Raw genomic sequence first — 23859 nt, 5'->3', positions numbered from 1 at the left:
CCTGTCCATTCTAGAACAAATCCGTAAAACCACGTGATTTCTTCGAGCCAGCAAACCATATTGACATTGGGTTTCATTTCCATCTACTCATCCATTTTCTATTGCACTTGTCCAAGAAATTAAAACAGGAAGGAAAGGACCAATAAAAAGAGTTGTTTTCTCTTTCTCTGAGTAATAGATTACTGGCGTCACGCCGAAACCTCCTAAGCCACAAAGTGGTAAAATTAAAAAATTGTCTACTAATCAACAATATTTGTCATTCCACACGCGTGGGTGTTATTTTTACAAATTATTTACCAAACTAAAGTGTTTAAAATGGCTTACTCTCTTTGAGGGTGTAATTATTAATGGTCGAACAAACACATTTTGGGGTCTCCTGAAAAGTTACTATTTTGGAGGTATAATTAGTTTCGACTCGACGCCAGTGCTATGTAAACAGACTAAGTTTATGTGTATGGAAAGTAAATGAAGTCTTGTGGAGAAAATGACGAGACAAAGTCACTTTTACGCTTTAACACAAAACAGTTTACACCGCAAGCTACTCCCTTTTTCATCCCTTTAATGTCTATCATCCTTGTCAACTTCTAACTTCTCTCCATAGACATTTTCTTTACCCTTGAAAATTAACCTATGAACGTATATGCAAAATGTTCAACACAAAATTCTTATTACAAATCCCAGGGCGAAAAATCTAAAAGCGTTGCTTGCATTCCTTGCCAATGCGCCAAACCTTCATTCCCGTTTGACGCTTTGAAAAGGAGGGAAGATGGAAGAAGTGCGAGTCTGCATCGAACAAAAAAATGATGCAGCCTCGCTCGCACACCACCACGCAGTAACTCGTCGACACACACACGCAAGTGTATAAGGAGGAGGAGGTGGTGAGGAACCAAAGGACAAGAAGTGCGGACCGCAATGGAGACGAGCTAACCGCAGCCAGAGGACAACGAGGGCGGCTTAGCAGTGACAGACATGCGGGGGGAGAAGACGGCTGTTTAGCCTCCGACACTCATTTTACAAGTACCTGAAAACCTGACGTTACCTACGACTTCACAGCCGCAAGAGGCAACAACGGGCAGAGAGGACTTTATTTCATTTTATTTCTTCCAAGACAAAACTTTACGGTGCTCGGTGCGGACACGGCGGCTACACGATGCGTGTGAGCCGGACAGAGTGGCTCGCATCGGCCGTGCTGCTAATCCTGCTGGCCGCTCGCGGCTCCCCCAGTAGTAGTAAGTAAACACTCGCATGCTAGGTGGCTAACTGCTATGCTGCAGGGCGCCCTTCACGGTGCCCCCGAGCAGACCCCCACGCTGTGGAGCTTAGGACCACCGTAGGGGCACCTCCACGCTACCTGACCTTCTATTGTTTCCAAATGTATGTCGTTGTGGATTGTCTTTTGCAGTAGTGGGAGTAACGAAATACAATTTATTATATATATATATATATATATATATATAGTCCTGTCATTTTTTTTAAACCTTACATTTGAAGATATAACTGTACTCTCCTGTCTACTTTAACAAATAAGGATTGTAACTTTTTCATGGATTTTTGGATGACAATCTGAAAAACAAACAAACAAACGTGCAAATAGAGAAAAGTAAGAACAAAGTCAACCTTTGAAATCTTGGCATCTTAGGCTAGTGGTCTCAAACTTGCGGCTGGAGGGCCATCTGCAAGCACACATGATATTTTGTGGCCCCCTACTCGATGCCAAAGTTTAATGTTAGTGCGACTCTCACCTTTTTGTTGCTTGTGTTTTGGTTGTTTATTTAGTTTTAAAATTGCTTTTGTTTTGTAATGTTAACTTACATTAATATGTAAGTCCGCACTGCTACCGATTTAGATGCGAATGAGAGGCCAAATGTGAATTTGGCAGTAAATAGGAAGGAATTCAACAGTTAAATTGCCTTTTAATGAGTTTATCTTATGAATCGCTATGACAACTGTGTGATTGACGCACGCATGGCAAAAATGAGACTCCGCTTTCGGCGAAACGTGGTTCTGAAGTCACACCAAGTGGAAGGAAAAGATATCCAGTCTCCCAGTCATGTATTTTTTCAAAAACCTACCATGAAAAGGAAGAACTGCCAATTTCAAGAAAAACTGGAAAAATAATGTTGTTTTTTTTGTTGAGCACTGGCAGACAGACCTGCATGTCTTGAATGCACAGAGAAAGTTTCAGCACTCGAGAAATCGAATGTCATTATATTACTCAACTATATGAGGTCACCAATCTTGTTCACGTTCTGAAGAATCAATAATGTTCTGGACTGTTCACTGCCATTGACGGCAATAGACGTCAAAAATTCATTTAAATTATTTTTATTAGTAAAACATTTTTTCCCACTTTTGTTAACAAGAGTTTGAAAACCTAGAATGTTATTATTGTATTAGAACAGATATAAAAAATTGGGATTAATCATGAGTTAACTAGTGAAGTCATGCGATTAATTACGATTTACGATTTTTTTTTTAATAATCTTTTCTTTAAAAAAAAAAGATTAATTTTTTTTCAGAAATTAAGAGCATCAGGCGATTAAAATTTGTACTCATAATTAATCGCATGACTTCACTAGTTAACTCAACGATTAATCACACATTTTACATCTGTTCTAAATGTAAAAAAAAAAAAAATATAGTTCAAATGTATTTTTGACGTCTATAGCCGTCAATGGCAGCGAATGAGTTAATATAGATTGAGAAGATTTGATTAGTTGTACTTTTTGGGAATATGAAAAACTCCTTTATTGTGGCATACTTGATGCGGTCCAGACTCAAACTTAAGCGGATTCTATATAAGTTGAATTTGAAAATCCTTGTCTTTGATACAGTAGGAGGAAGGACAGCAAATATTTTCCATTATCATCAGCTAATTTTAACTTTTTTTGGGGGGGTCATTTCACAACATTAGCACTTTATGAAAGTAAAGGAATTAAGGGTACTTCCCGTACTTCTACTTTCTACAATGTGTGTACTTTTACCACCTCTGATCTTTTGTTTCATTCTGTCCAGTTTCCCTGTCACACCAAAAGGCAAACCAGTTCCTGAGCAGACACCGGAGAGCTAACCAAGTGTTTGAGGAGACCAAGCAAGGCCACTTGGAGAGGGAGTGCGTGGAAGAGAAGTGTTCCAAGGAGGAAGCCAGAGAAGTGTTTGAAAATGACCCCGAGACTGTGAGTAAACTTAAAAGTTGGGATCACGATTCAAAACCGTGTTGACAATTTTCCTGTCGGAGGCATCAGTGTGCGATGAGCAAAGTTGAATAACGTAACTCTTAAAGCATTTTTTTTTTAAATTGGAATTTGCAGCGTTTTCTAATGTTTTGACCAGCGAGTGAGTGTACTATTTATAAATGTCAATCATGATCCAAATCTGCAAATCGACTCTGTTTTAATTTGAAGACTTCTGGCATGAGTTGCATGAGTTTTATAGTGACTTGATGATTCATAGTCTGAGCTGCCGATGTTGATGCTCCCGTCAGTGCTGACAAGCAAGATAATGTTGGAATGGGATTTGATGGGCATGTTTTTCAAAAATATCGTTTCTCTTCGGTTTCTGTGGTGGTCTTTGAGTCAGCATGACTAAGTCGTAGTTTATGCCATGCGGTGTTTTGGAAAATGCTGCTGTCCTCATACTACGTGTGTCATTTTCTCTTATCATCTCCGATGGGGAATACATTTGACTGTTCCACTCAATTTGCTTGGCTTAGTTTGCCCAAATGGAAGGTAACAACATGTCTCACGTGTGGCCCCTTTATATCCGCGCATGCGTGTCAACACATCTAATCAGGCCGCCCCAGTCTTATTTTCTTATTTTAGCAAAAATCTTGCTGGAGATTGAGAAATGTTTTCATTCTGCTCGGTCATGTGTCCCTAATCTGCATACATTCCCTCCCACTCTGTTTTACAAACACAATGCATCACACTGCTTACGCTCGGAGCCATTTACAGCAGATTAGTGTCCGCGCTGCTTTCATGAGGTTGCAGGTCATGAGAATACATGTACAATTTCCTCACAAAATGTTAACTCATTCACTGCCATTGACGACTATAGACGTCAAAAAGTCTATTAGTTTCACATTTTTTAATTTTATTTCATTTTTTTTGAAAACCTCGATTTTTTTTTAATTGTACATTTATAACCGGTATAAAATTATCATGCGATTAATTATGATTAAACACCCCTTATTTATTTATTTTTTTATTTGGCCCGTCAGGCAATTAACATTTTTAATTGTAATTAATCACATGACTTCACTAGTTAAATTTCTGTTCTAAATTTACAATCATTTTTTTCCTAGGTTTTCATACTCTTGTTAGCAATCACATTTTTTCATTTCATTTAATTAATTTTTTTAAAACCTAGGATTTTTTTATTGTACATTTATAACAGGTATAAAATTATCATGCGATTAATTATGATTAAACACCCCTTATTTTATTTTATTTTTTTTATTTGGCCCGTCAGGCAATTAACATTTTTAATTGTAATTAATCACATGACTTCACTAGTTAACTTTCTGTTCTAAATTTACAATATTTTTTTCTAGGTTTTCATACTCTTGTTAGCAATCACATTTTTTCATTTCATTTAATTAATTTTTTCAAAACCTAGGATTTTTTTTATTGTACATTTATAACAGGTATAAAATTATCATGGGATAAATTATGATTAAACACCCCTTATTTATTTATTTTTTTATTTGGCCCGTCAGGCAATTAACATTTTTAATTGTAATTAATCACATGACTTCACTAGTTAAATTTCTGTTCTAAATTTACAATAATTTTTTTTCTAGGTTTTCATACTCTTGTTAGCAATCACATTTTTTCATTTAATTTAATAAATTTTTTCAAAACCTAGGATTTTTTTTATTGTACAATTATAACAGGTATAAAATTATCATGGGATAAATTATGATTAAACGGCCCTTATTTTTAATATTTTTTTTATTTGGCCCATCAGGCAATTAACATTTTTAATTGTAATTAATCACATGACTTCACTAGTTAAATTTCTGTTCTAAATTTACAATCATTTTTTTCCTAGGTTTTCATACTCTTGTTAGCAATCACATTTTTTCATTTCATTTCATTAATTTTTTTAAAACCTAGGATTTTTTTATTGTACATTTATAACAGGTATAAAATTATCATGCGATTAATTATGATTAAACACCCCTTATTTTTTTTTTAGTTTTTTATTTGGCCCGTCAGGCAATTAACATTTTTAATTGTAATTAATCACATGACTTCACTAGTTAAATTTCTGTTCTAAATTTACAATAATTTTTTTTCTAGGTTTTCATACTCTTGTTAGCAATCACATTTTTTCATTTAATTTAATAAATTTTTTCAAAACCTAGGATTTTTTTTATTGTACAATTATAACAGGTATAAAATTATCATGGGATAAATTATGATTAAACGGCCCTTATTTTTAATATTTTTTTTATTTGGCCCGTCAGGCAATTAACATTTTTAATTGTAATTAATCACATGACTTCACTAGTTAAATTTCTGTTCTAAATTTACAATCATTTTTTTCCTAGGTTTTCATACTCTTGTTAGCAATCACATTTTTTCATTTCATTTAATTAATTTTTTTAAAACCTAGGATTTTTTTATTGTACATTTATAACAGGTATAAAATTATCATGCGATTAATTATGATTAAACACCCCTTATTTTATTTTTATTTTTTTATTTGGCCCGTCAGGCAATTAACATTTTTAATTGTAATTAATCACATGACTTCACTAGTTAAATTTCTGTTCTAAATTTACAATAATTTTTTTCTAGGTTTTCATACTCTTGTTAGCAATCACATTTTTTCATTTCATTTAATACATTTTTTTAAAACCTAGGATTTTTTTTATTGCACATTTATAACAGGTATAACATTATCATGGGATTAATTATGATTAAACGGCCCTTATTTTTAATATTTTTTTGATTTGGCCCGTCAGGCAATTAACATTTTTAATTAATTAATTGTTAATTGTTAATTAATTAATTGTCACATGACTTCACTAGTTAACTTTCTGTTCTAAATTTACAATATTTTTTTCCTAGGTTTTCATACTCTTGTTAGCAGAAGTGGATTTTTTTTTAAACTAACAGAAATAGTTAAAATGATTTTTTTACGTCTATAGCTGTCAATGGCAGTGGATGAGTTAATAACCCCGAAAATGTATGCTCAGCTCATTTTATTATCAATAGTAGCATTTATTGATACCATGGGCATGACCTTTAATCCGAAATTACGATTTTAAGAAAAGGTCAAATTGATTCTCTATCTTGTAGAGTTTGACTGCCAAATTCCCTTTTGCTGCTGTGACAGGCTTTTTTTGTGCTTTCTGCAATATGAGACACAAAGACTGCAGTGTCAAAACAAGGTGCATTATTCATTCTGAACGTGCCCGTGACGCTGCAATTTACTCTGCTGCAAGCTCTGACTGTGCAAAGAGAGGGAGGCGATTCCGTTGACTTTTCTCTGCGACAGACAACGGACCAAAAATAAAAAAAAATCAATAAAAATCAATACATAAAGATTGTGTCACAAGTCAAGGGGCGCAATTTTAGCTTTTATTGAGGTTTTATTGCTGATGTCTGATTTCGGACACTTTCCAAAGTCATCCTGCAGCAGAATCAGTGAAGAATTCTGGCAGATTTTTTTGCAGGGGGAGGGGTGTGTGTGTGTGTGTGTGGGGGGGGGTGGGGGGGGTTTACAGATGCAGCTGGGAGGCAATGATGTTGCTGCTCCTTATCAGGAATTCGGAGAATTCTCAGGATGCCTTTGGCGATGGACGTGGCACCCTTTGCAGGGAGGAAAGCAAGCCATGAATTAAGCATATTTTTATTTTCATCAACTTGTGCACTGTTACCGTTTTCAAAGGCAGATTTTTTTCGTGTTGAACTTGAAAGTCATTCTCTTGTGTAAGTATACCAAATGGAATGTCCTATGGGTGATCAGTACGTCTTTATGATTTCATACACCAATGTAAGTCAACATGCTTCGCATAACTGTAATTAAAAGTGCGACATTTCAAATCCGTTACAAACAGACTCAAAAGAGATTTAGAGCTAAAGCCATGAAAAAGAGCTTACTAAAATGAATAAGAGTTGGGTTTTCAAAAACATGATTTGAAAAATTCTTAACCACAGTTATGTGAAAGGAAAAAAGTTCTTAACCTGGATTTAAAAGCATTTACACTTTATTGATATCTTTTGAGTCTTTAGTCATTCATTTGTTTTTTTTATGATAATTAAAGTAAATTGAGGCTTTTATACACATAGAAACAAATGAATGAATTTTTGAAAGGGCGTATTACACACGGGTGCCCGTTCTACACAAAATTTTACGGTAACACAAGTTTTTTAAAAATAGAAATGTTAATGCATATATGACCATGTTCTGTTTAACTCTTTGACTGCCAACAACGTTAAATAACGTTTAGTAAAATCCTATGGAGGAGTGCCAAAGACGTTAAAAGACGTTTTTTTTTAAAACAAAGGTGAAACTAACCATTTTCTATTGTTGATTACTGAAAAACGGAATAAGGTAGAAACAAACTTTTTTTTCTGATGAAAGATGAGAGTCCAATCTTTCATTTGGTAGTATGTGTGTTTCCATAGTCCAAACACATCATTTTCTGTGGACCTTGAAAGATCAGTCAAAAATGCTTAAATCGGCTGGCACCCACGGCATCCCTTTTCTGAAAACGTCTGGCAGTCAAAGAGTTATTAATGTTTATGCATCTAAAATGGATCTTTTCATGTCTTCGTCTCCTTTAGGACTACTTCTATCCCAAGTATTTAAGTAAGTCGTATTTTTACCATCATACCGCCTTTTCCTGACCTCAAATTTTGCTTAATCTTTTTCATTTTTGCTTTTTTCTTCTGCTCAGATTGTTTGGAGAGGTTTGGAGGCTCAGCAAAGAAGAAACATGATTTGATCACCTGCGTCCACAGTAGGTTTGATGTTGACTTGTCTGTGTGTAAAAATTGTAAAAAAAAAAAAATAATTTTTTTTTTTATTTTGACCTATTTTGGCTTCATCATTGAAGCACTGTTTTTTTGGGGGGGAGGGGCAGTCAGGCTGCATTGCAGCAGTGAATACTGCAGTAGGAAATGTCCCAATTCCCTTTCAATTGACTTCTATCATCTGCACTTGCAGCATTATGACGCAGCACCCCCCCCCCCCCCCGTCCGCTATTCAGGCAGCCTTCTTCGTCAGAGATGACGCGAGTTAAACTCTGACGTGACTTGGGAATAAAATTTCTGCTGCATCAGTGTAGTCGAGTGACGCGGATGGAGGGCTGTGTGACTCAGCGGTTGTGCTTTGTGCTAACTTCAAGACGACGGCTCTCCTTTTCCTCTCTCCTCATGTCAGCACATTATTCCGCCTCTCCCACCTTTTATAACAACACATATTGGCATTCCTCTGTTCACATCCAAATGATGTCATGCATACTTTTTGGCGGGATATCGGCACATTATCAGAAGTGAGAAACAGATTTATTTATTTTTTCACACGCACAGTTCGGTAGCTGCACACATCTGGTAGTCGTATGCGTGTTATTGTTATGTTGAGAGTGCTGCCAAACAAGCAAGTGTAATTTTTCAAATTTGATGTCAAAACTGCCGATGGAACTCCCATTGCGCTGTTTAGAAACTGGCTGGGATTCAGTTGATACACTTGAACTAGCATCTGTGCTGCGTCGTCTTCCTCCAGGCCCTGCACACACTCGGCACTCGGATCGCAAGCTGGCATGCACAGACTTGCACAGACTGCAAGCACAAGAAAACAGCGCTTTTTTAAAAAACACATGTAGAGAGCATGTAGTGGAATAATATGTTCTTATGAGCCAGAGGACACACATACTAAAACTAGAAGTGAAATGGGGCATTAAATAACTTAACTTTTCTAATAATTAGGACCGGTAGGAATTATTATTTAATAATTCTTCTTCTTGAAAACTTACCAAACGTTACACAGTTGGGCCTGGCGTATCATTTGATATTTTAACTCATTCACTGCCATTGACGGCTATAGATGTAAAACATTTATTTGAACTATTTCTATTTGTTTTTCCCCCACTTTTGTTAACAAGAGTATGGAAAGCTAGAAATTTTGTTTTATTGTACATTTAGAACAGATATAAAATCCGTGATTCATCGTGAGTTAACTAGTAAAGTCATGCGATGCCCCTAATTTTTAATAATCTTTTCTTTTTTAATCTTTTCTTTTTTTTAAATAATAAAAATAATTAGTGAAATCATGCAATTAATTACAATAAAAAAATGTAATTGGCTGACGCTCCTAATTTTTAATAATCTTTTCTTCTTAAAAAAAATAAAATATATATATAAAATATAATAATAATAATAACAAAAGTGGAAAAATGTTAAACTAATAGAAATAGTTAAAATAATTTTTTTTGACGTCTATAGCCGTCAATGGCAGTGAATGAGTTAAAACCGGTTAGGATTTTTCACAGGACAGCGATGGTAATGCTAAACCAAAACAGAAATTCCGCCATTTTGATTTACTTTGAATTTTTGGGCAAATTTTTGGGCCTTTTTACACAGGTCATATTTTAATGAAGTACTACAGAATTCATCCGACTATCTTCAATCTTTGCATATTATTATTTTCAAATAAAGTTGAGCTTCAATCTAATGCCAAATGTGTTGTCTTACTTTTTGTGTTTTCCCACAAGACATTCCAGACCAATGCTCGCCTTCCCCCTGCAACTCCCGAGGAACCGTGCGCTGCGAGGACAAAAAGGGTTCCTTCCTCTGTCACTGTTTTTCAGGTTGGACGGGGGCCTCCTGTGATCGAGGTACTGTCATCACCATGAGAGATTTAATGTCGAACCCGCAGTGGGGGTGTGAGGTCAGCGCATAGCACTCGTTGTCATGTCGGTGACCTCGTTGACAGCTGTCGTTTGGCTTCACCTCACTCACGCAGTCACTTTGAGAGCTCGTCTTTGTGCTCTATTTCTCTTGCGGAGCTTTTTAACTCATTCACTGCCATTGACGGCTATAGACGTCAAAAATTCATTTGAGCTATTTCTATTAGTTTCACTTTTTTTCCCACTTTTGTTAACAAGAGTATGAAAACCTAGATTTTTTTTATTGTACATTGAGAACAGATATAAAATTAGTGATTAATCCATTAATTACAATTTAAAAATGTAATCGTCTTTTCTTTTTTTATTAGGGGCATCAAGCGATTAATTTTTTTTGATTGTAATTAATCACATGACTTCACTAGTTAACTACGAATTTTTCACGAATTTTACATGGGTTCTAAATGTACAATACATTTTTTTCCCCTAGGTTTTCATACGCTTGTTAACAAAAATGGAAAAAAAATTGAAACTATTTCTATTAGTTTCTCACATTTTTTTCCACTTTTGTTTACAAGAGTATGAAAACCTAGAAAAAAATGTATTGTACGTTTAGAACAGATATAAAATTTGTGATTAATCGTGAGTTAACTATTGAAGTCATGCGATTAATTACAATTAAAAAAAATTATCTTCTGATGCCCCTAATTTCTTAATATTTTATTTTTTGTTTGATGGCTTAATTATTTAAACTCAAGATTAATCACAAATTTTATATCTGTTCTATATATACAATAAAAAAAAATCTAGGTTTTCATACGCTTGTTAACAGAAGTGGAAAAAAATGCGAAACTAATAGAAATAGTTCAAATGAATTTTTTACGTCTATAGCCGTCAATGGCAGTGAATGAGTTAACAACAAACATGGAGACTTGCACATTTTAACAAGTCTAAACGATGTCCTAACCTTTGACAACATTCTGTGTAAATTGCTGTGGGGTGGGGGGGGGGGGTAGTTGGGGGGTGTTCTGCCTTATCTTGATAAGTAACAGTCGTATTTTGTCGAAATACTTACCAAGTATTTTTATTCAGCCGTTTTACATGAATATTAGGTTGGAGTATAAACATAACCGTTTTCATTTGGCACTTTAACAAGGTTGACATTCATTCCCATTCCTATTATAGTGTGTAATAGATATGAGGGGAAGGATGCCGCCTCCCCTGAATAAGCTGACATTGAAGGCTTCCACTTTTAGATGTGAAGATAAAATGAGCACAAACTGGAAAGAGTGCACCAATGTGAGTTGGAGGGGAATATGCTTCACAGCCACTCAATTCACACTTTTCCACCGTGACTCATCTCGCCACCTTACCGAGAGTGGAAATCAAGGAGGATTCAGTCTACTTGAGTCTTTTCCACTGAAGAGAAGTCTCAAGTCCCAAAACACTAAAACAGTATTTAGTACTCGCTGAACAAAAGATAGGAGTTGAGAAATGCAATATTGCGTGTTACTTACACAAGCCCAAAAATAATTCATGATCTTCTTTTTTTGCCGCTTTCACATGGATCATACTCTGAAACCTCCCACCATTTGGCCCTTCGCCCCCCGCCTCTGGCAGATGTTGACGAGTGCCGAGAGCGTAACGGAAGATGTGACCACGAGTGCAGTAACGCGATGGGGAGTTACCACTGCTCTTGTCACACAGGTTACATGTTGCGAGGACATCACATGTGCGTTGGTGAGCAACCACACATGCGTGTATGGCGTGTGTGTACAAATTGCTCGCGTGTTGTTACTAAAACCAAATAATCTGATTATGGCCCTTCAAACATTGGGCAAAGTAATTGGCTAAATTTCATTATTTTTTTTTATTTTTATTTTTTTAACCATCAAATATTCTTCAAAAACACCGATAGACATTCAATATGTTTTGAGATAATAAAAAAAATGAATAAAACCAGCCCTTCAAACATTGGGCAAAATATTTGGCCAAAATTAATTATTCATTTATTATTGTTTTTTTTTTAACCCCCAAATATTCTTCAAAAACACCGATAGACATTCAATATGTTTTGAGAGAATAAAAAAATTAATAAAACCAGCCCTTCAAACATTGGGCAAAATATTTGGTCAAATTTATTTATTTATTTATTTATTTATTTATTTATTTATTTATTTATTTTTACCCTCAAATATTCTTAAAAAATGCTGATAGACATTCAATATGTTTGGAGATAATAATAAAAATAGATAAATATGTATTTTTTTTTAACCATCAAAATATTCTTCAAAAACACCGATAGACATTCAATATGTTTGGAGATAATAAAAAAATGAATAAAACCAGCCCTTCAAACATTGGGCAAAATATTTGGCCAAAATTAATTATTTATTTTTTATTTTTTTTTTTTTAACCCCCAAATATTCTTCCAAAACACCGATAGACATTCAATATGTTTTGAGATAATAAAAAAATGAATAAAACCAGCCCTTCAAACATTGGGCAAAATATTTGGCCAAATTTAATTATTTATTTATTTATTTTTACCCTCAAATATTCTTAAAAAATGCTGATAGACATTCAATATGTTTGGAGATAATAATAAAAATAGATAAATATATATATATTTTTTAACCATCAAAATATTCTTCAAAAACACCAATAGACATTCAATATGTTTAAAGATAATAAAAAAAATGAATAAAACCAGCCCTTCAAACATTGGGCAAAATATTTGGCTCAATTTAATTATTTATTTTTTTAACCCCCAAATATTCCTAAAAAATGCTGATAGACATTTAATATGTTTGGAGATAATAATAAAAATAGATAAATATATATATTTTTTTAACCATCAAAATATTCTTCAAAAACACAGATAGACATTCAATATGTTTTGAGATAATAAAAAAAAAATTAATAAAACCAGCCCTTCAAACATTGGGCAAAATATTTGGCCAAAATTAATTATTTTTTATTATTATTTTTTTAACCCCCAAATATTCTTCAAAAACACCGATAGACATTCAATATGTTTTGAGATAATAAAAAAATGAATAAAACCAGCCCTTCAAACATTGGGCAAAATATTTGGCCAAAATTAATTATTCATTTATTTTTATTTTTTTTTAACCCCCAAATATTCTTCAAAAACACCGATAGACATTCAATATGTTTTGAGAGAATAAAAAAATGAATAAAACCAGCCCTTCAAATATTGGGCAAAATATTTGGCCAAATTTAATTATTTATTTATTTATTTTTACCCTCAAATATTCTTAAAAAATGCTGATAGACATTCAATATGTTTGGAGATAATAATAAAAATAGATAAATATATATTTTTTTTTAACCATCAAAATATTCTTCAAAAACACCGATAGACATTCAATATGTTTTGAGATAATAAAAAAATGAATAAAACCAGCCCTTCAAACATTGGGCAAAATATTTGGCCAAATGTATTTTATTTATTTATTTATTTTTACCCTCAAATATTCTTAAAAAATGCTGATAGACATTCAATATGTTTGGAGATAATAATAAAAATAGATAAATAAAACCAATTAATCTGACTATGGCCCTTCAAACATCGGGCAAAATAATTGGCCAAATTTCATTTTTATTTATTTATTTATTTTTAAACCCTCAAATATTCTTCAATAACACCAATAGACATTCAATTCTCCCCAAAAAAGAAAATTAAAAAAATGTTTGGAGGTAATAAAAAAAATGAATAAATAAAACCAATTAATTTGATTATGGTCCTTCAAGCATGGGGCAAAATAATCGGCCAAATAAAATTTGTATTTATTATTTAATTGTTTTTAACCTCTCAAAGGCATTGATAGATATTTAATATATCTTTGGAGATTTAAAAAAAAAAACCTTAGAAAAACAGGAAAATTGAAAATATTAAAAAAAATCCTGAATATGCAAATCTGTGAGTGCAGAACTTCGAATATGCATGGTCAGCTATAGATTTAATTTGTAATATCACTATTCGCCACTAGGTGACAGGTATGTCTTAGTTGCACTTACAGTGGTTCTTATACCACCCCTATACGTAATACGTAAGTAGGCGTAATTATTTTCTGTGGATTTGGAATGCAATGCAAGACAAACATAGTACCTTAATAATAATAATAATACATTTTCAGTGAGTTGATTTTTGTGAACAAATGTATATACAGTATTCCTAACTGTCCACGTTTGTGTCTTTTCAAAGACGTGGACGAGTGCAAAGACGTCATGAACGTGTGCGGATCAGCTCACTGTGAGAATAACGAGGGAGGCTACGAATGTCTGTGCGACCCCGGCTATGTCTTTGACAACGAGAGCAAGAGCTGCGTGGGTGAGCGTAACACGCACACACACACACACACACAGGTTTGATGAGTCCTGCCGGAGAAGCAGCTTTCGGTGTCAGCAGGCGCCGATGCAGCTGTGTTGTGGGGTCAGCAAAGGAATGCTAGAGAATCGAGAGAAATGCTTTTAAGTAGGCAACGGGTCGTTTGTCATCTCTTGTCTTATTTGTTTCAGCTAAGTCATGTGATGCTATGTCGAGCTAAAAAAAAAAAATTGGTCGGAGTCGGATGAACATATGCAATAAGAATTCACATAACGGGAACGTATGGTGTTCCACAGGGTTCAATTCTGGGGCCTCTGCTGTTTTCCTTGTATCTGCTGCCCTTGGGTTCCATCTTAAGAAAACAGTGGCGGTTGTTTTAAAGTGCTCTATAAATATAGTTGAGTTGATTGAAAGGGAATCAGTAGGGCTGCTTGATTATGAAGAAAAGATTCATCACGGTAATAATGGTAATAATTGAAATCACGATTAGGACAATCATTTGTTTTTTGGTACAAAACAAGAAAATGTTTAAACATGTAAAAAAATATTTATTTGAAACACTATAATTATACAAGTTCCTTTTTGACCAAACACGATTTTTTACATTAGTCATTTTAAAATTAAAAAAAAGGTGCAAATTATATAAATGTAAACAACTCAACTGTTTATGATTATGCCCGGTTTTCTAATTGTGGAACGTAATAATTGAAATTGTGATTTCGATTAGTCAGCAGGATTTGCAATATCAAGTTGAGCAACAAAACTAATGATCATGAAAACTTTCCCTGTACATTTTGTTCACCAGTAAACCTACGTCTTGAATTCAAAACAAAACAAAAACATGATACTTTATTTTTCTAACTGGTGTAAACTGGTGGGGTTCAGTACCTCCAACAAGGTCAAGAACGGCTGATGTAGAATTGAGTGACAACACGAAAGTAAACAAAACAGTGACGTCATTGTTCTTTGCTATTTTTGCTTTTTCTGTGTGAAAAGAGACTTTACGTAACCTCAGTGTATCTCCTCTGAGAATGATCGCGTTTTATTATAGCCATATAAGGTCATTGTTGTGCGGCGGGACGATAACGTCTCGGTTCACGTCAAATCCCACTTGATACGAGTGTTGTTTACATTCCTCCTCCTCATCATCATCATCATCATGCTGACAGGAAGCCAGTTCCGATGTTTTTTTTTTGTTTTTTTTTTAAGAGCTCATGTTTTGATTGAATCCTGCACTTCAATTCACTCGTAATCGCCGGCCGAGCAGTCGTCATTTTTTTCCCCCTCCGCTTTCGTTCCCAGATGTGGACGAGTGCGAGGCAAGCGTGTGCGCGCAAGAGTGTCTCAACACTCTGGGGAGTTTCCGCTGTTTGTGCGACGGGCGTGAGGGCGTGAAGCTGGAACAGGACCTCAGGAGCTGTAAGGTGAAATACAAATAACCGACCTTTTTGTTGGGAGCTCGTACATCTCTTTCCACATGTAAACAATTTCCCCCTGTTAAGTGGAACACATCAAACGATGGTGCGTGTTGCGGCTTGCCAAACGCGCTTGAGTGACAACGCGGTGTTGTTTTCCCGCAGGCTATAACTCCCTGCATGACGCCGGCTCTAAAGAGGAACTCTCGCTCTCTCTACCTGGGCCGCATGTTCAACGGCCTGCCGGTGATGAGGCTGCGCTTCCGTCGAAGGATCAACACTGGGTGAGGACGTGTTTTGGATGGACGTCTCCTGACTCCACATTTGAAAGCATTTTTTTAAGCACATGGAAAATTTTGATATAGTAGCAGTGTTTCCCACAGATTTGAAATGTATTTGGGTGGGTGGACTCAGTCCTGCTACTTGCATCTCCTCTAACCTCATGATCCACAAGTGAGTGACAGCGAACTAATGTTACATGCGGTATATCTGGTCGCGACACAATTAAAAAAAAAAAATAATAATTTTGATGACATTTTCTTGAAATCTTCATAGGTGGCCCGTCCAAGTATTAACATGGTGTGGCAATGCTATTGAAAAAGCTCCCGAAATTCAACCCTGTTTTCCACACAAGGTTATTTTAGTTAACAAAAACTAACAAAAAAACAAAAATTCAAAAAACAATTACATTAATGAAATAAAATAAAAATGCTTTTTAAAAAACGAAAACGATTCAAAATTGAATTTTCTACGCTCAGTAGCTTTAATAAAAAAAAGTCTATGTAAAGTCTATGTAATGTAATGTAATCTCTCTATGTAATATCCCTCCTAATCAATTTTAAGATCCTTTTCTTTTTCACGCTCACTCTTTCTGCTGCAGTTTTTCCGCAGAGTTTGATTTCCGCACGTACGACTCGGAGGGTGTGATCTTCTTCGCCGGAGGTCACCTGAACAGCTCCTGGATAGTGCTCGCAATTCATCACGGGAAACTGGAGTTGCAGCTGAAGTACGGCACAGTCAGCAGGGTCACCAGCAGCGGACCCGTCGTCAACGACGGCCAGTGGAGGAAGGTCGGTGATTTCTCATCACGAGTGGACTCGTCAGTTCTGATCAGAATGTTTATCGTTTTCCTACCAGATTTCGGTGGAGGAGCAGGGGCGGAGTCTGGTGATTAAGATCGACAGGGAGGCCGTCATGAAGATCGCCGTTAATGGCGATCTGTTCACGCTGAAGAAGGACATGCATGAGCTCAACCTCACCGTCGGAGGAGTCCCCTTTAAGGAGGGCAGCCTCGTCAGCAAGGTTTTGGTTTTGTTCTCACCTTTCTTCTATAGAGGACCAAAACTGCCAAAATAAAATAAAAAAATTAATTAAAGTGAAAATAAAAACGGTTTTAAAAAATATATATACAAAAAAGTATATATAAATGAAAAAAAAAAATCGTAAAAAAATAATGTATATGTATATATATTTAAAAAAAAAAGATATATATATAAAAAACTAAATAATAAAAAAACAAGATTCAAAAAATAAATGTGGAAATAAACACAACTTGCAAAAAGTCGTGACAGTGGACAAGATAGTCATCCATTGCTGGAGCTCTCCATGCAAGCCGGCGAGACTTCCTTGTTCGCCGACCCGGAGTTCAACCAAAGACACGCCCCCTCATTTGAATAACATTTCGTCCTGACAGAGCGTCTGCAACATGAAATAAGTTTTTATTTATTGATTGATATTTAATTCTATTTATATATTTATTTTTGTATTTTCCCTTTTATTGTTATTTTTTTATATATATATATTTTTTCTTATTTCCATTTATATCTATTTTTTAATGTATTTTTTTAATTATATATATTTTAAATATATATATTTTTTCACTTACTGTATTTATTATTTTGGCAGTTTTGGTCTTCCATATTCCTCGTACGGATCTGCCTGGTCATCTCAACCTGTGCCCTTGTTTGTAGGTGAACCCGCGTCTGGACGGCTGCATGAAGGAGTGGCGCTGGATGACTGGAGAAGACCGGTCGATGCAGGAAAGCATCATGACTAACGAGAACATTCAGTGTTTCAGCACCGAGAATCCGGGAGCGTATTACCCCGGCACGGGTTTTGCTCTTTTCAACATCTCTTATGGTGAGCAGTGTTTAGTGTGTGTGTATATGATAGTGCGTTCACCATTTTTGTGAATCGAACATTCCTTGTTTGCGCTTAGAGTCCCAGAACCTGAGTGTCCAGTTGACCCTTTACCCCACTACCGGCATCGGAGTGCTCTTTGCTCTTGTTCACGAAGGCACGATCCCCTTCTCCATCGCTCTGGCTGACTATCACCCTGGCACTGATGAATGGAGGGACGTAAGTACAGATAAAAGCATTTAACTCATTCACTTGCATCCATTTTCACTGAAGCAACCCCCTTCGCTCCCGGCTGTTTTACTGGATTTTGCAAGGCCCACAGACTTATTGTGTTCTATTGCTATCAAAACATGGAACCTACCAAAAGAGAGATTAGAGTCACGGAAAAAAAGCATGCTTGTATCTGTTTTTGTTTTGCAGCAAGTTTCATCAATATTCACATTCCTGGTGAAAACACTGTCAAAAAGAGCTTGTTGCAACATGGCCCTGGCTGATCGCTTATACTCTGCTGCCACCTGCTGGCCTTTTTTTGTAATAACTACCATTGCCGTTAAGCCATCTCTTCATGTCAGAAGCTGCATCGAAGCCTTCTGTATGCTCTTGCATTAAAAAATGTGTAAATACGTATTTGGGATTGAAGGACAAAGTATTAAAAAACGTGTTTACATGTCTTTGGGTTTAAATGAGTTCCCCCCCAAAAATCTGAATACTTTTAATGAGAATAAACTGTGCTTTTAGTTTGTCGTGGTAACAGCTGGCGGCGTCATCGTCGCCAGCTCACCGGCGCCCCTCTGTGACGGCGAGAGTCATGAAATCGAGGTGAAGATGTCAGGCAACCGCACCCTGCTCCTTGTCGACGGGGTGCCCGGACGAAGCGAAGATGAAGAGGTCAACCTTCCTTCATCGTCCAGCACCTTCATCGGAGGCCTGCCTGGCGGTGAGCATTGACAACAAATAACAAAGAAATTGAGTGTGCAAAGGAGAGGGGATCGAACCTCACACTCTCAATAATAATTGTGTTATATATATATATATATATATGTGTCAAATATTGGATCCAAATATCAGATATCAGCCCCCTTGACTACTAATAATCTGTATTGATCATGAAAAAAAAAACAATATTATCAAGCGATCTCTGCTACTCCACCTGATCAGTTTGAAGTTGTAATAAAACTGTTCACTTCTAGGTGGCGTCACTTTGTTGCACTTCCACCTGTTCATCAAAGAAGAACATAGACAGAGCTATGATTGATTTTGTGGCACTTAACGCTTTGACTGCCAAAAACGTTAAATGACGTTTAGTAAAATCCTATGGAGGAGTGCCAAAGACGTTAAAAGACGTTTTTTTTTCAAAACAGAGGTGAAACTAACCATTTTCTATTGTTGATTACTGAAAAATGGAATAAGGTAGAAACAATCTTTCATTTGGTAGTATGTGTGTTTCCATAGTCCAAACACATCATTTTCTGTGGACCTTGAAAGATCAGTCAAAAATGCTTAAATCGGCTGGCACCCACGGCATCCCTTTTCTGAAAACGTCTGGCAGTCAAAGAGTTAAGTTTTTTGTTTTAATCATCCACAAGATACAACAAAAGCGTATTAGGGCCACGTATGAATATATTTTTTTAGAGGGCGGGCTCAATATTCCGAGAAAAAAACGTGCGAGTTTATAAAGTGGCAAATTTGCAACTTTAAAAAGTGGCAGCTTTGTCAGAAATTTACAAGAAATACACATAGTGTAGCTATAGTTTAATGTGTGGATTCATTGGTGGTTAATGGGACACTGTTTATAAAATAAAAAAGCGGGATGGAGACGGATTCAACACTTCCTGATCCCCTATCAGCTGACTAAATACTAACCAATCAGAAGCTAGCATACTTTAGGTAAATGCAAGTGAATGACGGAGAGCAGCAGATTCGACACATCAACTTAGCTAGGTGTATTTCTCGTAAATTTGAGTTTTTTTCTCACAAATCTGCCACTTTGTAAAGTCACAAATTTACGAGTTTTTTTCTCGCAAATTTGCCACCTTATAAAGTTGCATATTTGTGAGTTTTTTTTCTCTGAATATTGCCCCTGCACTCTTTAAAAAAAAAAAAAAATTATTCATGGCCCTAATACGCCGTCGTAACAAGAACCGTAAACAGTATTGGTGAAGTGGAGTTACAATATCAACTCATTCACTGCCATTGACGGCTATAGACGTCAAAAATTCATTTGAACAATTTTTTTCACTTTTGTTAACAAGACTATGAAAACCTAGAAAAAATATTGTTCATTAGAACAGATATTTGTGAGTTAAATCATGCTATTAATTTTAATCGCCTGACGCACCAAATTTTTTAATAATCTTTCAAAATAATAATAATAATTAAAAGAAATGTCTAGGTTGTAAAACGAATAGAAATAGTTCAAATAAATTTTTTGACGTTTATAGCCGTCAATGGCAGTGAATGAGTTAATGAATATTTCCAAAAATCACACTTACATGTAAAACGAAACTGAAATTACACAAAATGCTAACAAAACTGAAATTACACAAAATGCTAAAAAAAAAAAGGTGATGCAAAAACAGTTAATTGAAAGTTTTCCAGGACACTCATGGATGCCAGACTCGAAATTGAAATTGACATTGCTTGTCCACCTCTTCCTCAGATGTCCCGCTGGTCTCCACACTTGTGTCTGCGCCATTCAGCGGCTGCATGAAGGTCACAATAAACGGACAAATTCTAGACCTGGACCAGGCCATCCAGAAACACAACGACATCCGCTCCCACTCCTGCCCCCTGCTGGACTCTAACCAGTGACCTTGCACAGTGCTCTGCCAAAGCAAATCCACAAGCAGGGGAGATTGTTTCCAGAATATTTATAAGCTCACGCCTTGAAGTAGAGAGGTGATTTATTAGATTTAAATGTCATTAAATCTAAAGCAGGCGTTGTGGTCCTACTGGGCCCTCGGACCATGGTCTTGACTGTGACGGTTTTTTGCTGCCCGGAAGCTCTAGCAAGGACTTTTCTCATATTCTAAGAAGTATAATAAGTCAACAATGTCCATCGGATGGAATGCTTGGTCTGTCACGTCACCTTGTAAGCCCTCAAGAATATTAAGTAAGTTTTTTTTTTTTTGGGTGATTTCAATGTTATGTGACCCAACGCAGCATTCTGTCCAATTTGATTTCAGACTGAGCAAGTCCTCATATTTGTCACCTCCCCCCATTGACTCATTTTGCAAATTCTAGAAAACATTTGCACATTGATGCAGGTAGACGTGGTACGCAACATGAAGCCATATTCATGTGCTCATCTCCACCTGCAACCTTTAAAAAGAAAAAGAAAAAAAAAAGCTACCTTGTGCCTACTTGAGTGCTCTAAAAACAGGTGAAATTTGTCACAGTTGCACTTTGCTTGTGCAAAAAGTTCTAAAAGCACCAGGTCCGATAATGACATGATTCATCACAGAAAGCCACAGAGAGGGAATAGGAGGCTGACGTTGCAAAAATGCAAGACCACTGTATCGAATATATCATACAAGCTACTGAGAGGAAAACGAGTGCGCTGTATTATACTAAGTATGTAAATAATGTGACTGTACAATGCTTTTTAGGACAAAAACTCACCGTACAATAGGCTCGGCTCACTGAGGTTATCTTTGCATCAAAGCTTAACAACTATAGTCTCAACTTCATGTTCTTCGTACAAAATCAACTATAGCTGATGATCTCAAAAATGGGATTCCACTCACAAACTGAATTAGAATTGTTTAATTATTCATTTTGTAGATGCTGAGTAAACCAAAATACAGAAAGAAAAAAAGAACGTGAGACTGAGAAGCGTTGTTTGTGTCCAAAGGGCTCCAGTATTATTTTGGCTTCACTCTGGTGTACCATTTTCTAGTTTTTCATGAATGAATGCCAGGATACTAGAATACTTTTTTGGGTTTTTTTATTTTTATTTTTTTAAATCATCTATGTTGTAATGTCCAATGATTTTTTTTATTTTTATCAGCACAATGCTACAATTACGTTTTAATCTTCCAGGGTGAAAACTGTATTGAAAAGCAAAATAAACAGTTCAGTGAATTTCAAGAATAACATCGTTTTTTGTGATTATGATGATGGTAAAACATCTGATGAGTTGACAATGCTCGCACATATTTATGTTTACAGCGTCATATACTACTAGTGCTAAATAACACTTTTATTTCCTAATGTTCTTCGTTGACAATAATAAAAAGACGACACAATCGTCAAAGAAGTCAAGCCAGAACATTTCTGTATATGTTCTATGCAGCCCCACTAGTTTAAACACGACATTCTGATTAATATTGCTTTTGTGGAATATGAGAAACAGCATTGACCTGTTTTTTTTTATTTTTTAATCCATCTAAAGGGGCGGCCATTTTGCCATTGAAATCCCCCGGGAAACAAGTCTCAACACAAGACCGTCCCTGTCAAAACGGGACCTCGGGTCACCCTAACTGTGACGTCATTTTCAGTCGACAGCAACTGACAAAATGGCCGCCCCTGAGATGGATAAAAATTGGTTGATTTTGCTGCTTAAAAATCCAATATTAAGTAGAATGCTGTGTTTACATACAGCATATTGGAAAGAACTTTTTTGGGGTTGACTTCCCCGGACACGATGTGTACGTACTGTTGAAAGAAAGCCCTTATTTGTAGTGCATTTATCATTGTTTAGAGAGAGCAAACAGGAACATCTGCTAAGAAGGAGGCCTATTCAAAGCACATGAGCTACGTTCACTACTAAACAGACATCTTCCTCCTTTCTAGCAATAGCAAGAAGATCACTGACCTCTCCATCTATCCGACCTTCTAACCGTTCAGGCAAACAAATTAGGGACATAAACGCGTTGTTTTCTAATGGCTGAGGGTTCAGTAGGCGTAAGGTGGGGGTTTCTCGAAGGGGTTGTGTGAGGATCCATAGAGGACCGGAGCGTTGGGTGTAAGCATGAAGCCGCCTGGTTCCTGGGTGCCCCCTTGCTGTAGCATTTGGGTTGCACCTTGTGAGGGCGGCTGACTGTGGCTTTCTTCGGAAGGACAGGAAGTTCCTCCCGGACCACCATCGGCGATCATTTGTGGGCTAGCTGGTCCTTGAAAACTACTGGTAGTCTGAGGAAAGAAGGTGTCAATAGTCAGGTTTCCATCCAAATGTTTCGAAATTTGTATGCGAATTTTGTAAAAATGCGCAAAACAGACATGCGACTTATGTCCGTTTCCATCCGTTCTTCTTTTGCGAAAATGCGCTGTGAGATGACGTTGTAGTGACGGAACTTTGGGACAATGGGGAGTTCCAGGTGGGAATGTTGGTTTTGACGGACTGAACGGAAGTAGTTTGTCTTGTTGGCTTCCCTCCCGCATGTAAGTGAAGTGTGTCGTTACATTGAGAGCTGATGTTAATAAAGCCATCTAAAATTGCATTAATGTTTTTTTCTTTAATTAATTCGAAAAAGAATCGTGTTCCTTCGTCTCCCCAAACATATCTTACTTTATCATCCGCCATTTATTGTGACGACAAACGTGCGTGTGACGTAGTCTCAGTCAAAACGTGCGACGTATTTCCGGTCTTGGAGTCGCTTATTCGCAAAACTTGTTGTTTCCATCGCCAAAATGCGCATTTTCCTTTTTTCGATACGCTTCAACCCCCCCAAGCGTAAAAACTTTTTCTTTTTTTTTGTTGCGAATTTGGGGCCTTTTGTCGAATTTCTGGCGTTTCCTTTTCGCAATTTTGGAAAATTCGAATAAAAATAGGTAGATGGAAACCCACCTGATGTGTACCTTACTAACACGTCATCAAAGACACTTACACGCACACAAAAATGTCATCATGTGGCCCGGTTACACGATCATACTGCTTTCACAATATTACAATTTGCACTTTGTGCCCTTACCTGCACTGGTACTGGATAGTTAGGGTAGGCGGGGAGATTCTGCCCAGGAGGACAGAAGCCAGCATAGGTGAGCATGTGCTGGGTCGGGTTGTACAGGATGTGGGGTGGCGGCGCTGGACTTGGGGCCATCGGTGGAGCGGGTTTCTGCTGCAGGATTTGGAGTGGAAATGGAACATAAGT

The 23859-nt window shown here is 36.3% G+C and overlaps 2 protein-coding genes across 3 annotated transcripts in view; one reads left to right on the top strand and one right to left on the bottom strand.

Moving 5' to 3' along the window:
* The first annotated feature begins 642 nt into the window (after nucleotides 1–642).
* On the top strand, nucleotides 643–21862 carry gas6 (growth arrest-specific 6). The gene is made up of 15 exons (XM_077563097.1): nucleotides 643–1229; nucleotides 3016–3176; nucleotides 7800–7824; nucleotides 7913–7975; nucleotides 9728–9850; nucleotides 11480–11599; nucleotides 14091–14216; nucleotides 15516–15637; nucleotides 15794–15912; nucleotides 16509–16698; nucleotides 16766–16930; nucleotides 17599–17767; nucleotides 17847–17986; nucleotides 18506–18704; nucleotides 20427–21862. The coding sequence occupies exons 1-15, from the start codon at nucleotides 1151–1153 to the stop codon at nucleotides 20576–20578; spliced, it is 1953 nt and encodes a 650-aa protein (XP_077419223.1). The 5' UTR covers nucleotides 643–1150; the 3' UTR covers nucleotides 20579–21862.
* Nucleotides 18847–23859, bottom strand: part of tmem255b (transmembrane protein 255B) — an 18559-nt gene continuing 13546 nt past the window's right edge. Inside the window, exons 8-10 of one of the 2 annotated variants that reach the window (XR_013293786.1) lie at nucleotides 23680–23826; nucleotides 22584–22900; nucleotides 18847–18983 (exon numbers count right to left, since the gene is read on the bottom strand). Coding sequence is in view for 1 of the 2 variants with exons in the window: in XM_077563098.1 (XP_077419224.1) it covers nucleotides 22664–22900; nucleotides 23680–23826 (384 nt within the window). In the remaining variant the exon portion in view is untranslated. Of the gene's footprint in view, nucleotides 18984–21988; nucleotides 22901–23679; nucleotides 23827–23859 lie in introns of those variants that run through there. The other variant, XM_077563098.1, reaches the window with a different exon arrangement.

This window comes from Vanacampus margaritifer, chromosome 4, assembly GCF_051991255.1.
Source record: "Vanacampus margaritifer isolate UIUO_Vmar chromosome 4, RoL_Vmar_1.0, whole genome shotgun sequence".
NCBI classification, from domain to species: Eukaryota; Metazoa; Chordata; class Actinopteri; order Syngnathiformes; family Syngnathidae; genus Vanacampus; species Vanacampus margaritifer.
This window is presented reverse-complemented; position numbering and strand designations above follow the sequence as displayed.